At 45.6% G+C, this 13346-nt stretch overlaps 1 protein-coding gene across 1 annotated transcript; it reads left to right on the forward strand.

The window, feature by feature from the left end:
* The first annotated feature begins 11864 nt into the window (after positions 1 to 11864).
* LOC122107674 (protein SET-like) lies at positions 11865 to 12829 on the forward strand. The gene has a single exon (XM_042679482.1). The coding sequence runs from the start codon at positions 11884 to 11886 to the stop codon at positions 12751 to 12753; it is 870 nt and encodes a 289-aa protein (XP_042535416.1). The 5' UTR covers positions 11865 to 11883; the 3' UTR covers positions 12754 to 12829.
* Positions 12830 to 13346: the final 517 nt, after the last annotated feature.

Below are 13346 nucleotides of genomic sequence, written 5' to 3' on the forward strand. Positions count from 1 at the left end.
ACTTCATCGCCATCCTATGGTTTTTAAGGAGAGTTGTCTTATGATGTAGCTTTGTAGCCCAGGCTGGTCTTGAACTCTTGATCCTCCTGTTTCCACTTCCTGAATGCTGGGATTAAAGGCGTGTTACTTCTCATAGTTTATTGGCCAATTTCCTGTTCTACTATCTTTGTTTGTTTATTTGATGTGTCTTCTTTTCTTTCTATAAATTTCCAAGGATGATTCCTAAAAAAATGATCATTCCTACTGTTCGGTTGGAGACAAATTTATGCCAACAGTCTGCAGGACTGTGGATATCTAGAGTGTAAATCTGGTGAACCAGGTGGGCTCTGACAGTGGCCAGAGCGGTGTAGTAGGGTACAGTCTGACTGCTGTTCACACCCACCAGCCTCAGTGCTCCCAGCATGGCAACACTGAAGCCACTGAGCCACTGCTTAGTGTTTTCTCTGAACAGCAATGCTGTGGACTTCAGACCAATCAGGGCATCATCTTTCTTGTCCTGATGGACATAAATAGTATCATATATCAGTGTCCACATAACTCCAGAAAAGTAAAGAGGCAAACACACAGATGGATCACAGGAACCCTTGATAGCAGACCATCCAAGCAATGCTCCCCAATTGAAAGTTAACCCCAAGGTTAACTGAGGCCAGTATGTGATTCTTTTCATTAGTGGGTAAGTGTTGATGAGAAGGAAGGATGCTGCTCCCAGAGCTATACTGTAGTAATTCAGACACAGAAGAATACCCAGTGCCAAGCTCAGCTGTCCTCCAAGAAAAACAAAGGACTGGAAAGTTGAAATGTCTCCAGCAGCTATGGGACGATTTGCTGTTCTTGTAACCTATGGGCTTGTCCAGTCTTATGAGGGGCAGGTAGGGCTGCAGAGGACGGGGCGCAGAGTTTACCATGGCCACTGCCGACAGGCTGAGAGGGTGCCGGCGAGCTTCCGGCAGTGCAGAAGCCGTCAGGTCCCCAACATGGGGCGCTCCTGCTGCATGCATCAGAACTGGGGAACAGCGGGCACTGCCCCACAGCCACGCAAGCCCTGAGGCCCGCAGGCCCAGCGTTAGCCGGGCTCCCAGCAAGCCCAGCAACAAGGGCAGAAATCTTTACATGTGCAAAAAAGAAAAAAGAAAAGAAAAGTGTTAGAAAGAAGGCAGGTCTGTGGGTTCTTGAAACAGTTGATTCAACTTCTTGTGGTTCTAATGCTTTTTCAGCCGATTATTTGTTGTTGTTGTTGATGTGGGGCTTGAACTCTGGTCCTAGGCGCTGTCTCTCAGCTCTTCAGCTCAAGGCGAGTACTCTATCAGTTGAGCCATGGTACCACTTCCAGTTTTCTGGTGGCTTATTGGAGATAAGAGTCTCCCACACTTTCCTGCCCAGGCTGGCTTTGAACCAGGATACTCAGATCTCAAGCCTCCTGAGTAGCTAGGATTAAAGGTGTGAGTCACCAGTACCCAGCCAGACTGTTTATTTTTTGGCCTGGTTATACCCTCACTTGTAATTCCAGCTCAATTTTTTAAAATATATTTTCTAACTTCCCTATCACCTTACCCTGCCTATATTATCCCAACTATGGTTTCTTTGGAATTGTAATAGATGGCAGAAAATGACATTTAATAGAAATCATATCTTGAATTTGTGGGTAAGGGGTTTGGAGGGTAAGCTCATGCACACATGTTTGCCAGTCCTCAGGCTTGAACTCAGGACCTGAGCACTGTCCCTTGATCAAGGCTAACACTCTACCACTTGAGTCATAGCTTCACTTTTGGCTTTTTGGTGGTTCAGTGGAGATAAAAGTTTCATGGGCTTTCCTGCCTGGGTTGGCTTTGAACCACAACCCTCATATCTCAACCTCCTGAGCAGCTAGGTGTGAGCCACCAGTACTTGGCTCATATCTTGAATTTTCAATGTGAATCTTTTCTCAGGCTGATGAATGGGATTTTCTCCTGCAAAGCTGAACAGAGACTGTACCTACAGCTTCAGATCAGCCTAGCAATCCTGAGAGTTAATAACTAACCACTCTAGCACACTGTTGCTAGGCAAAGATATCCAGTAGCCAGGGTGAATTAAATACATTTTCCAACACACAATATTTTTTGCTTATATATACAACTCCATCACACATTAGGGAGCACCTGAGAAAACTCAAACAAGGCTGGGGAAAGAAAAAAGAAAAAAAGACCATTACAATTCGGGCACTGATGGCTCACAACAGTAATCCTAGCTACTCAGGAGACTAAGATTTGAGGATCATGGTTCAAAGCCAGCCCAGGCTGGAATGTCCCTAAGACTTTTATCTCCAATGAACCACCAAAATTCCAGAAGTGGAACTGTGGCACAAGTGGTAGAATACTAGCCTTGAGTAGAAAAATTCAGAAACAGTGCCCAGGTCCTGAGTTCAAGACTCAGGACCAGAACATGCACCTGTGCGTGCACACACACACACACACACACACACACACGTGTACATGTGCATGCATGCGTGCACACACACACACACACATACACACACATACACAATGGCTCACCATTTCCTTCCCAAGATACCTGGTTCCAGAAAGCACCACAGCATCACTGTTTGCAGTGCCCATGAGACAATCGGCATCCTATAAAAGACAAGTGATGTGTTTAGATCAAATGTTTGCTCTAGTATGTAAAGCATGGTGACCTTGACAATGAAGGCCACCCGTATGAAGCACTAAGCACTAACCTGCATGAAGTTGGCCATGTATGTCAATTCACTTCATCCTGGCAGTAATTAGCTTGAAAGGAATGCTATGATGCTCTCATTTGACAGAGCAGAAAGTTGAGAATGAATAGAGTAGCTCACTCATAAACAGTCCTTAAGATGGCGGCAGGCCTGTAGCCTGGGTAAACTAGTTCTGCAATCAAGTTCCAAAAAGAATGACCTCATCATAATGACCTCACAATTCTAGTTGACCAAGAACTCAGGGAGAGGCAACGATGTGTGCCAGGGGCAGGCAGCCAATGTGATGATCTTGGTGATGGGCTGGACCTAATCAGTTGTGAAATAACCAAAAGACAACTTGGAACACATAGGAGTGAATTCAGCAGGAGCATCTGCTCCAGGTCTCAGCAAGAAACAAATGCCCCATGGAAAGCCCAGTACTAGTAGCTTATGCCTGTCATCCTAGCTATTCAGGCAGCTGAGGTTTGAAGATCAAGATTTGAAGCCAGCCTGGACAGAAAAGTCTGTGAGACTCTGATCTCCAATTGACCAAAAAGCAGGAAGTGGAGATGTGGCTCAAGGGGTAGAGCATCAGTCTTGAGTGGAATCAAAACAAGCAAGAGAGACCTAGAGTCTAAGTACTTGCACAACACACACACACACACACACACACACACACACACACACACACAAATTCAGTTCACTTGTGTGAACCAACTGGAAGAAAGAAGTGATGGGTAGGAGGTTAAAGAATAAACAAGGGACACTGAGCCACATGGAGATTGGCAACAAAAGAGAGCTGTGGATTCCCCGAGGCCAAAGGAGATGAAAACTCAGAAGTGTTATCAGAGTCCACAGAAAGTCAGATTTGTGCACCAGGGGCCCTCCATCAGGGACTACACAGATGGAAGCCACAATGATCACCAATGTCACACTGAATCAAGAAAGCACTAGAGAAGGGCCTAGGCCTCCTTCCTGCCTCCCACCGACCCAGCCCAGCAAAACACATCCAAGTGTAATAGTTCACTGGCCCCTTTCCATGTGAGACCAACCAGCAAAACTCATCCAGGTGAAGTGTTCTAGAAGGCCCAATCTCCCAGCAGAAGAAATGGGTCAGAAGAGCTTCAAAATAGATTTGGAGAGAGCTGAAAACTCAATCATATAAGACAGCTTTGGCCGAGGAATGGTAACCCAGTGGGAATAGAACCTTCACCTTACAACATGAATGATTGACACCCGCAGAGAAAGGAGAGGTTCCCCACTGCCCCACTGAGCAGCATCAAGCAGAGAGAATTAAAGGATTCTCTTCATTTGAATGAAGGTCAAGTACATCTCTACCAAATCTGTAGAAGAGTGTGTTGTAGCATACTGCTTTATTTTGTTGTTGTCTTCTCTGGAGGCTAGCACTGGGACTTGAACTCAGGGTCTGGGCATTGTCCCTGAATCTTTTTTGCTTGTTTGTTTTGCTCAGGGCTACCACTTTTCCACTTGGGCCACAGCTCCATTTCTGGCTTTCTGGGGTGATTAATTGGAGATCAAAATCTCATGATGGGGCTGGGAAGGTGGCTCAGTGGTAGAGGACTTGCCTTGCATGCCTGAGGTCCTGGGTTCAATTCCTCAGCACCACATAAGCAAAAAGAAAAAAAGCCAGAAGTGGCACTGTGGCTCAAGTGGTAGAGTGGTAGCCTTGAGCTGAAGAGCTGAGGGACAGCACCCAGGCCCAGAGTTCAGGCCCCACAACTGGACCCCTCACCCCCCAAAAAATCTCATGATGGGCTTTCCTCCCAGGCTAGCTTCGAACCATGATTCTCAGATCTCAGTCTCTTAAATACTGGGATGACAGGTGTGAGCCACCAGTGCCCAGCTACAGGTGGAGGTTTTTCCAGGGTTAATTAAAGTTAACGGTGTCATGGACCTTCTTTTCCAGGTTGGCTTTGAACTTCGATCCTCAGATCACACTCTTCTGATTAGCCAGGATTACAGGTGTGAGACACCAGCACTGGGCTATGCTGAGTTTCTCAGCCTACTGCTGAGCTTTTATAAGCAAATCTTCCCTATAGCTATGGGTCCAGATGACCTTTGTAACATCTCCTAGTTTTGTAACTGTGCAATGTTTGCACAGGCCCCGCTGGTCTAATCTCACCAGAGATTGATGAGCCAAATATTGCCCAGAGCATCAGCCTCAAGTCTCTGCCAGTGTCACAGAGCTGACCTCTTTTCTCACCTATCCCTGACATTACAAGCAATGTTACTTCCTGGCTACATTCAGCCTGACAGCTAGTATCTTATCACAATGCCGACCTTTGACCTCTCTGGAGGACACTGGCTTCTCCCAAGCCTGCAGATGTTATATTCAGAGGGCTGAGGATTCCTTCCTATGACATGTGAAATGAGAAATCTATCCCAGATGGAAACTTCCTGCTTTGAAAACTCGCCTTATTGGTGTTAATTGGACAAGCAGTTGGCCCTATATCTGCTGTTGGATGATTCTAATGGTTCAGGGCAGGGGGCTGTGTTTTGTCAGTCAATCTGCATCAGAGGTTGGCCCAGTAAATTCCTTAGCTTCTTTGAATCTCTTTCTCTTCTTCTACCAAGTGGGAGATGTTAATGCCTACAACTCAAAAGAATCCATTGAGAGAAGGTGCTGAAATCATCCTAAATCCTACTAAATAATGTCTGTGATGGTCAATAAAGTCAATGACACACATTCTGTCTGGGAGAGGGGGTGAAATGTCAGACAGACAGGAAAATATCAATCTGCCTTTATTTCCCCTTTTGGCTGGAAGAATGGAGCAAGCCTTGCTGTAGTTAGAACCCTCAGAAGAATCTGGATCATGCTAAGCAGATGATCTGCTCAGGGATGCAGGCAGCAAACTCCACTGAGCCATCTGGGTAAGTGGAGATGAAGTTCCAGGCAATGTAGCGCCACCTTTCCCCTGTCCCGCCCCCCCCCCCAAAAAAAATCACCTTTCTGGCCTTTCAAATGGTGGGAAGTTGGAGGCACAGAAATGGAGGGACAAAAGGTGAACCAATGCTTTGACAGTACTCAATGGACACTTTTAAGTGAACTACCCAACTTACTGGTGGAGATGGCAGGGGAGGGAACACTGCAAGAGAGCATGGGAAGAGATGACCACTGGCCAAGAAGAACTGTCCTCATGACTTGACTTATGGAACTGTTACCCCTCTGTGCATCATCTTTATAATAGCAATGAAAATTTTCTTTTCTTTGTCAGTCATGGGGCTTGAACTCTGGGCCTGGGTGCTGTCCCTCAGCTCTTCAGCTCAAGGCTAGTGCTCTACCACTTGAGCTACACTTCCGGTTTTCTGGTGGTTTATTGGAGATAGAATCTCACGGACTTTCCTGCTGGGGCTGGCTTTGAACCGTGATCCTCAGATCTCAGCCTTCTGAGTAGCTAGGATTATAGGCGTGAGCCACCAGCCCCCGGCTACAATGAAATTTTTTAATGGTAGTAATTTTCAACTCCAGCTATCTGTTCCTCCAGATGCAGAATGAAACCATCTATTCTTTAAATGTGGACAACTAATTTGTGTGTGGTAGTGGGCATTGGAACTTGAACTCAGGGTTTCATGCTCTGATTTAGCTTTTTTTATATTATTTTTGCTTTTTTTTTTTTTTTTTACTCAAGATTGGTGCTCTACCAACTTGAGCCACACCTCTTCCTCTGGCTTTTTTTGCTGGTTAATTGGAGATAAGAGCCTCTCTGATTGGTCTGCTCAGGCTGGCTTTGAACCTTGATCCTCAGATCTCAGCCTCTTGAGTAGATGGGATGACATGTGTGAGCCACAGGCACCAGATCTGACAAACTAATTTGAAAGTCTAAAATCTTCTGTGAGTCAAGCAAAACCATCTGTGGGTACCAATCTGGGGGATCTATAGCACAATATAATATCATAATATTGTCTCTTTTAAACACACACACACACACACACACACACACACACACACACACACACACACACGCAAGCAAGGGCAGAAAGAACCATGTACCCAAACTTCTACAACCAGTTGGTATTTCTGTGGATGAAATAATCATGGAGTTTTCTTCTTGGCCTCTTTGCTACTCTACATTTGGCAATGGTCAAGGCTCCTAGTCTAGTTGCCTATGTTCTGCATTTGTGTATTTTCTGTCCCGCTGAACTCTTCAAGAAGCATTTCCAATGCAGTCTTCTGCCAAGTGTTTACTGGCAGTAATCATAGCTCAAAGTGAGACATGCAGCTCAATTCTAACAATGTCGAGGGAGCAACAGGCATGGGATAACCAAACAACTCCAGCCCCCAGACAGGACAGAGACCAGTCTGAGCAACAACCTTCTGCTGATGACCTGCTTCTAAACAGCAACAGCATGTGATCATGTTTCTCTGCTTATGAAAATAGTCCTGTTTGGGACTAAAATACATTTTCAGGTAGGTAAAATAATACATTGTGGTTGAGCACTGCTAGGGGCTGGGCCTAGACCAGAGACTTCCCATGAATTATCTTTGCAATCACCCTGCGAGGTAAACATTATCTTTGTTTCCATTAGGGAGACCAGAAAACTGAAGAACAAGCAAACATTATCGCAAGAGTTGTGATGCTGGAAAGGAGTAGAGACAGAAGGAATAAGTCAGCCTGATGCAGAAACCATTGTGGTTCCCCATCCCACGTGTCTGCCATCCTTGGAGCAGCAAAACAGATGTGTGGTCACATGATCACATGATCTTGTGGTCATGTGATCATGTGGTCTCTATCCTGCAGTTGTGTATGAGAGATCAACAGAAAGCATCAACTGACCTGTGCCAACTTTGTCTGTGAAACAAGATTAGGCAGGTGACCTATTCCAGGATTCAGGCAGCATGGATCCTGGAGCAAAATTCCATGGATGGAATTTGGGGACTATATTTCTCAGTACTTGCCTCAGTCCTTGGTATTTCTTCATTTGACTCTCCTGGGAGTCTGGCCTCAAAGGGCATGCCCCAATCCCCCCCCCCCCCGCCCCCAAGAAAGAAGGGCCAGCTTTGGACTTGTGCTTATGATATTACAGGATTACAAGTTCCACATGCTAGGAGCCATGTCTGCTCTTTCACACCAAGAGACCAGCACAGACATCAGGAATTGCATTCACGAATGACTGCATTAGGGAATGAATGAAATGATATAAACACGTGGTGAATTGGTTCCAACTCTCCAGTGACATTCGACATACATAAGCAAAGATTTCAAAGAGAAGCTTTTCCATTTTAAGCTTAAAATATAATCAGCAGAGCCAGGTGCCTGTGGCTCACCCCTGTCATCCTAACTACTCAGGAGGCTGAGATCTGAGGATCGCAGTTCAAAGCCAGCTTAGGTGGGAAAGCCTGTGAGACTCTTCTTTTTAATTAACTATCAAAAGAAACCACCAGAAGTGGAGATGTGACTCAAGTGATAGAGTGCCAGCCTTGAGCAAAAAATAATTCAAGGACAATGTCCAGGACTGGTACAAAAAGAAAAAGCAAGAAAACAAACAAAAAACAACCAATAAGCAGAAAGCCTACAAGGATGAAAACAAAGATGGGGTGAATAAATCTTTTCAATGCTAACAAAGCAATTGTTCCCAGAGAAGGATAAATGAGTAGGTAAACCTATTTGGGAGCTTCTATTCTGGATGCTTGGGTCTCTGCAGAGAACACAAAGGTTACAAGAAGAAAAGGCAAAGAACGACGGAAAAGGAAGTAGGAGGCAGGCTTCCCTCTAAAGCTCCACCTCTTCCGCTTCCTCCCTGTCACTCTAATGCCCTCCTCCAAGTCCATTCCTCCCCAGGACCTAGGGTTGCTCAGATAAGGGATTTTCAGAGAAAGAACTCTCCCTATTTCTCCCCTGAAGAAGAAAAGTTATTCCCACTTCCCCTTTGCCAGTGTCCCAGATGTGATTTGCTGGACAAACAAAAATACACTGATTTTTTTTTTAAAGGGCAGTGGCAGCCCCAACAGCTATCTGTTCAACCCCAGAGAATTTTTCTCAGCCAGAGCTGGTTTTCTAAATCCCTCTTATCAATGATTGGCTCAGCAATTGGCCAGGTGACCCAGTTTTGGCCAATGAGGGAATGCATATCAAGGGTGTAAGGGAGGAGGGGAGAAGTTTCCTGTCTCTGTGAAGCAGCAGCAGACAATGTCTCCTAGAGTAAGGCCACCCATCTTATTCCCAAAGATGGACCTAATATGTTGAATAGATATGCCAAAGTGAACCATGATGCATCCCCACCCAGCTACTCTCTGTGTGTTACCTTGACACATCCCTCCTGCTGTACCTGCACGTGGTATATACCTGATGTGGTATATGTTGTTTATTTAAATTCATTTGTGCCTGGGGGTTCTGTTCATGGCAGCCAGAAGCCTCCAAAGTGATGAAACAAATCCATTCCCCTCCTGACCACACGGATCCACTCACTGGCCCTAAAAGTGTGGGCAGCAGGGCTATCACCAAAGACTGTGAACAACAGAAGTGGGACCAAAAAAAAAAAAGGAGGAAAGAGATAAAACAGCATTGGAGGGAGGGATACAGCTATGCTCTGAGCCTCCCTCTCAAATTGAGAAAAAGCTGAATCTTTCCAATTTTGTATTCCAAGACAAGTTCCACGTAAGCCTCTAGCAGGGGACGAATCTTCAGCACAATGGACAGAGCTCCTCTGAAGGAATGACTGAAGAGCTTCCAGCAGCTCTGCTGTACCCACTGAATAGCCCGGAGGCTGTGAATCACTGTCTCCACATGATTTCTTCTCTTACTCAGAGATGCGAAGGTTGAGGCAAGACTGGTCATGATTTTGCTTGAAATGTGTCCCCAAAGTGTCTGATAGATACATTTTGTTTTGTCTACCTTAGGCCTGAGTAAATGAGCTGTGATTCGAGATGAGAGGTAGTAGCCCCATCAGACTGTTGGTGTGAGCTAGTGACAATCCTTGCATTGTTAAAGCAGTGTTCAAAAGAAGAGGAAGAAGAGTGGGTACAGAGATCCTAGGATCCACAAAGTCTAAGATGTTTCCTGTCTGGGCTTTTTGGTGGATTAACTTTGTTGGTCCTGAGTAATAGCCTAAAGTTCATCTGTCATAAGCAGCCATCAAAGATAAATAAAGCCAGGTGCCAGTGACTCACACCTGTAATCCTAGCTACTCAGGAGGCTGAGATCTGAGGATCACAGTTCAGAGCTAGCCTAGGCAGGAAAGTCTATGAGATTCTTATCTTCCATAAACCACCAGAAAACCAGAAGTGGCACTGTGGCTCAAGTGGTAGAGCACTTGTCTTTAGCTGAAATTCTGAGGGACAGTATCCAGGCCCAGAGTTGAAGCACCACAACTGGCAAAAAAAAAGACATAAATAAAAGAGTCCTGTGTGCTGAAATGAAAGCAAAAATGTTAAGCAAAAATGGAGGAGGTCTGCACACAGCATGAGTGGCCTAATTACTGTTGTGTTAAAATACTGGGGGAGAAAATATTTATTAGATTCATCCAAATAAAATGTCAAACTAAGCACTCAGGAATCTTAACAACAATCATCTCTGGGGTAAATGAGATCGCCATGACGTAGAGATGCAGAGAAAGCCTTGTCTTTTGTGCCAGTACTAGGATTTGAACTCAGGACCTTGCACTCGCTCTTGGCTTTTTTGTTTCCTTTGCTCACAGTTGGCACTCTACCACTTGAGCCACAGGGCCACTTCCAGGGGCTCTTTTAAAAGTCATATTATGTAAACAATGACTACTCTGTCTGTGGTGGAGGCTGTGTGACTCTGATAAATTCACACACCTTATCTGGGCCTCATGAACTTACTTCTAAGGTAAAATGTTTTCCTGGATCAGGTGTCATAAATGATTGAGCCATCAAGTATTAAAATGGCTAGACAAGTCAAGAGGTCTGGAACTAGAGATCTCTGGGCAAGTGCAAAGCAAGGTGTATACTCGTTCATATGTGCACACACATATGCATGCATGCACACACACACCAATTTCTCATAGTATATTACTGAAGACGTATAAGGATCAATATAGGCTGGGAATGTGACTTAATGGTGGAGTGCTTGTCTATCATGCATGAAGTCCTGGGTTCAATTCCTCAGTATCACATAAATAGAAAAAGCCAGAAGTGGTGCATTGGCTCAAGTGGTAGTGTGCTAGCCTTGATCAAAAGAAGCTCAGGGACAGTGTCCAGGCCCTGAGTTCAAGCCCCAGGACTGGCAAAAAAAGACCAATGCTATAAAAAAATCTGGTGTCCCAGAGGAGCCAGAAACATGTGTGAATTGCATGTGCAAATATCTCATTTTAAAGTCAGGCACCAGTGGCTCATGCCTGTAATCCTAGCTACTCAAGAGGCTGAGATCTGAGGATCATGATTCAAAGCCATCCTGAGAATTCATGAGACTCTCATCTCCAATTAACCAAAAGGCTGGAAGTGGACTTGAGGCTCAAGTGATAGAGCACCAGCCCTGAGCACAAAAACTCAGGGACAGCACCCAAGCTCCAAGCTTAAGTTCCAGGAACAATTCGCTGGGACTAAACCAAACCCATCTAACAAGTCATCTACCTACAGGTTGCCTATAGCTACCTCTCACTAAAAAGTCATTGTGAGCTGGGCACTGGTGGCTCAGGCCTGTAATCCAAGCTACTCAGGAAACTGAGATCTGAGGATCAAGGTTCAAAGCCAGCCTAGGCAGGAAAATCTATGAGACTCTTACCTCCAATTTACACCAAAATGATGGGAGTGGAGCTATGGCTCATGTAGTAGAGTGATAGCCTAAAGATCAACATCCAGGCCCTGAGTTCAAGCCTCAGTTATAGCACAAAAATAAGTGATTGTGGATACTCTCAGTCCAAAGCATTGAAGCTCTGATGGAGATACTCCATCTTCCAGAAAGTTCTACTGAGCTTCCACTGGCCTCCTCCACAAAAAGCTCACATTTACTTTTCCCACTGGTGTCTCTTCCTCCCCCAGCCAAATGAGAGCTGGCAGAAGACCCTTGGGGTAAAAATTCTGAGCAAAGCCAAGCATGGGTGTCTCACAAAGCCCAGGTTAAAAAAAGCCTGTCATGGGGGCGGGGGGCGGCAGCGGCGGCGGCGGGGTCCCCGGCGGGCAGGGCGGCCCGGGGCCATTGCAGACGCTCTCCCGCCGCTCGCTGCCTGCCGTGGGTCCGCAGCGTCGGGCTCGCCTCCGGCTTCTCCTCTGCGCCATGACCCCCAAGCGCCAGTCCTCCCTCCTGCCTCAGCCGAAGAAAGCGCAGCACAGTCCGGGCCCGAAGCCGGCCGACGCCTCCTCCTCTCCCGGCTTGCCCAAGGGAGAAAAAGAACAGCAAGAAGCAATTGAACATATCGATGAAGTACAAAATGAAATAGACAGACTTAATGAACAAGCCAGTGAGGAGATCTTGAAAGTAGAACAGAAATATAACAAACTCCGCCAACCGTTTTTTCAGAAGAGGTCAGAATTGATCGCCAAAATCCCAAATTTTTGGGTAACAACATTTGTCAACCATCCACAAGTGTCTGCACTGCTGGGGGAGGAGGATGAAGAGGCCCTGCATTACCTGACCAGAGTTGAAGTGACAGAATTTGAAGATATAAAATCAGGTTACAGAATAGATTTTTATTTTGATGAAAATCCTTACTTTGAAAATAAAGTTCTCTCCAAAGAATTTCATCTGAATGAGAGCAGTGATCCATCTTCAAAGTCCACTGAAATCAAATGGAAGTCTGGAAAGGATTTGACAAAGCGCTCCAGTCAAACGCAGAATAAAGCCAGCAGGAAGCGGCAGCATGAGGAACCAGAGAGCTTCTTCACTTGGTTCGCTGACCACTCAGACGCTGGTGCAGACGAGTTGGGAGAGGTCATCAAAGACGACATCTGGCCAAACCCATTGCAGTACTACCTGGTTCCTGACATGGATGATGAGGAGGGAAAAGGGGAAGAGGATGATGATGATGATGAAGAGGAGGAAGGATTGGAAGACATTGATGAAGAAGGGGATGAGGACGAGGGGGAAGAAGACGAAGATGATGATGAAGGGGAAGAAGGAGAGGAGGATGAAGGAGAAGATGACTAATAGAAAACACTGATGGATTCCAACTTTTTTTTTTTCCTTAATTTTCTCCAGTCCCTGGAGCAAGTTGCAGTCTTCTCCCCTCTGTGCTCAGTTGCTCTGTTCCTGAGGTCTCTTTTCTCAAAACACCATGGTTCTCAACTTATTTGGGGGGGAATACCTTGCTCAGAATACAACGGGAAAAGAATCTCCACACACCTCTGTTCTAAATTCATTTTTATCCCTTTCTGTCTCAACAAAAACTGTACGGAATCAACACCACCACCACCACCGCCACCTGCTCTGTGGGAAACAAGAAAAGCCTCCGGTTGCTCTGCTCTGCTGGAGGCACCAGGCCCTGTGTAGTAGTGCATAGATTCTAGCTTTTCTCCTCCTTTCTCTGTATATTGGGCTCAGAGATTACACTGTGTCTATGTGAATACGGACAGTTAGCATTACCAACATGTATCTGTCTACTTTCTCTTGTTTAAAAAAAAAGAAAAAACTTAAAAAAATGGGGTTCTAGAAGGTCAGCAAAGGGTGGGTTTGAGATGTTTGGGTGGGTTAAGTGGGCATTTTGACAACATGGCTTCTCCTTTGGCATGTGTAATTGTGAT

The sequence above is a fragment of the Dipodomys spectabilis genome, unplaced genomic scaffold (assembly GCF_019054845.1).
Source record: "Dipodomys spectabilis isolate Male_0828 unplaced genomic scaffold, ASM1905484v1 ptg000052l, whole genome shotgun sequence".
Lineage (NCBI taxonomy): Eukaryota > Metazoa > Chordata > Mammalia > Rodentia > Heteromyidae > Dipodomys > Dipodomys spectabilis.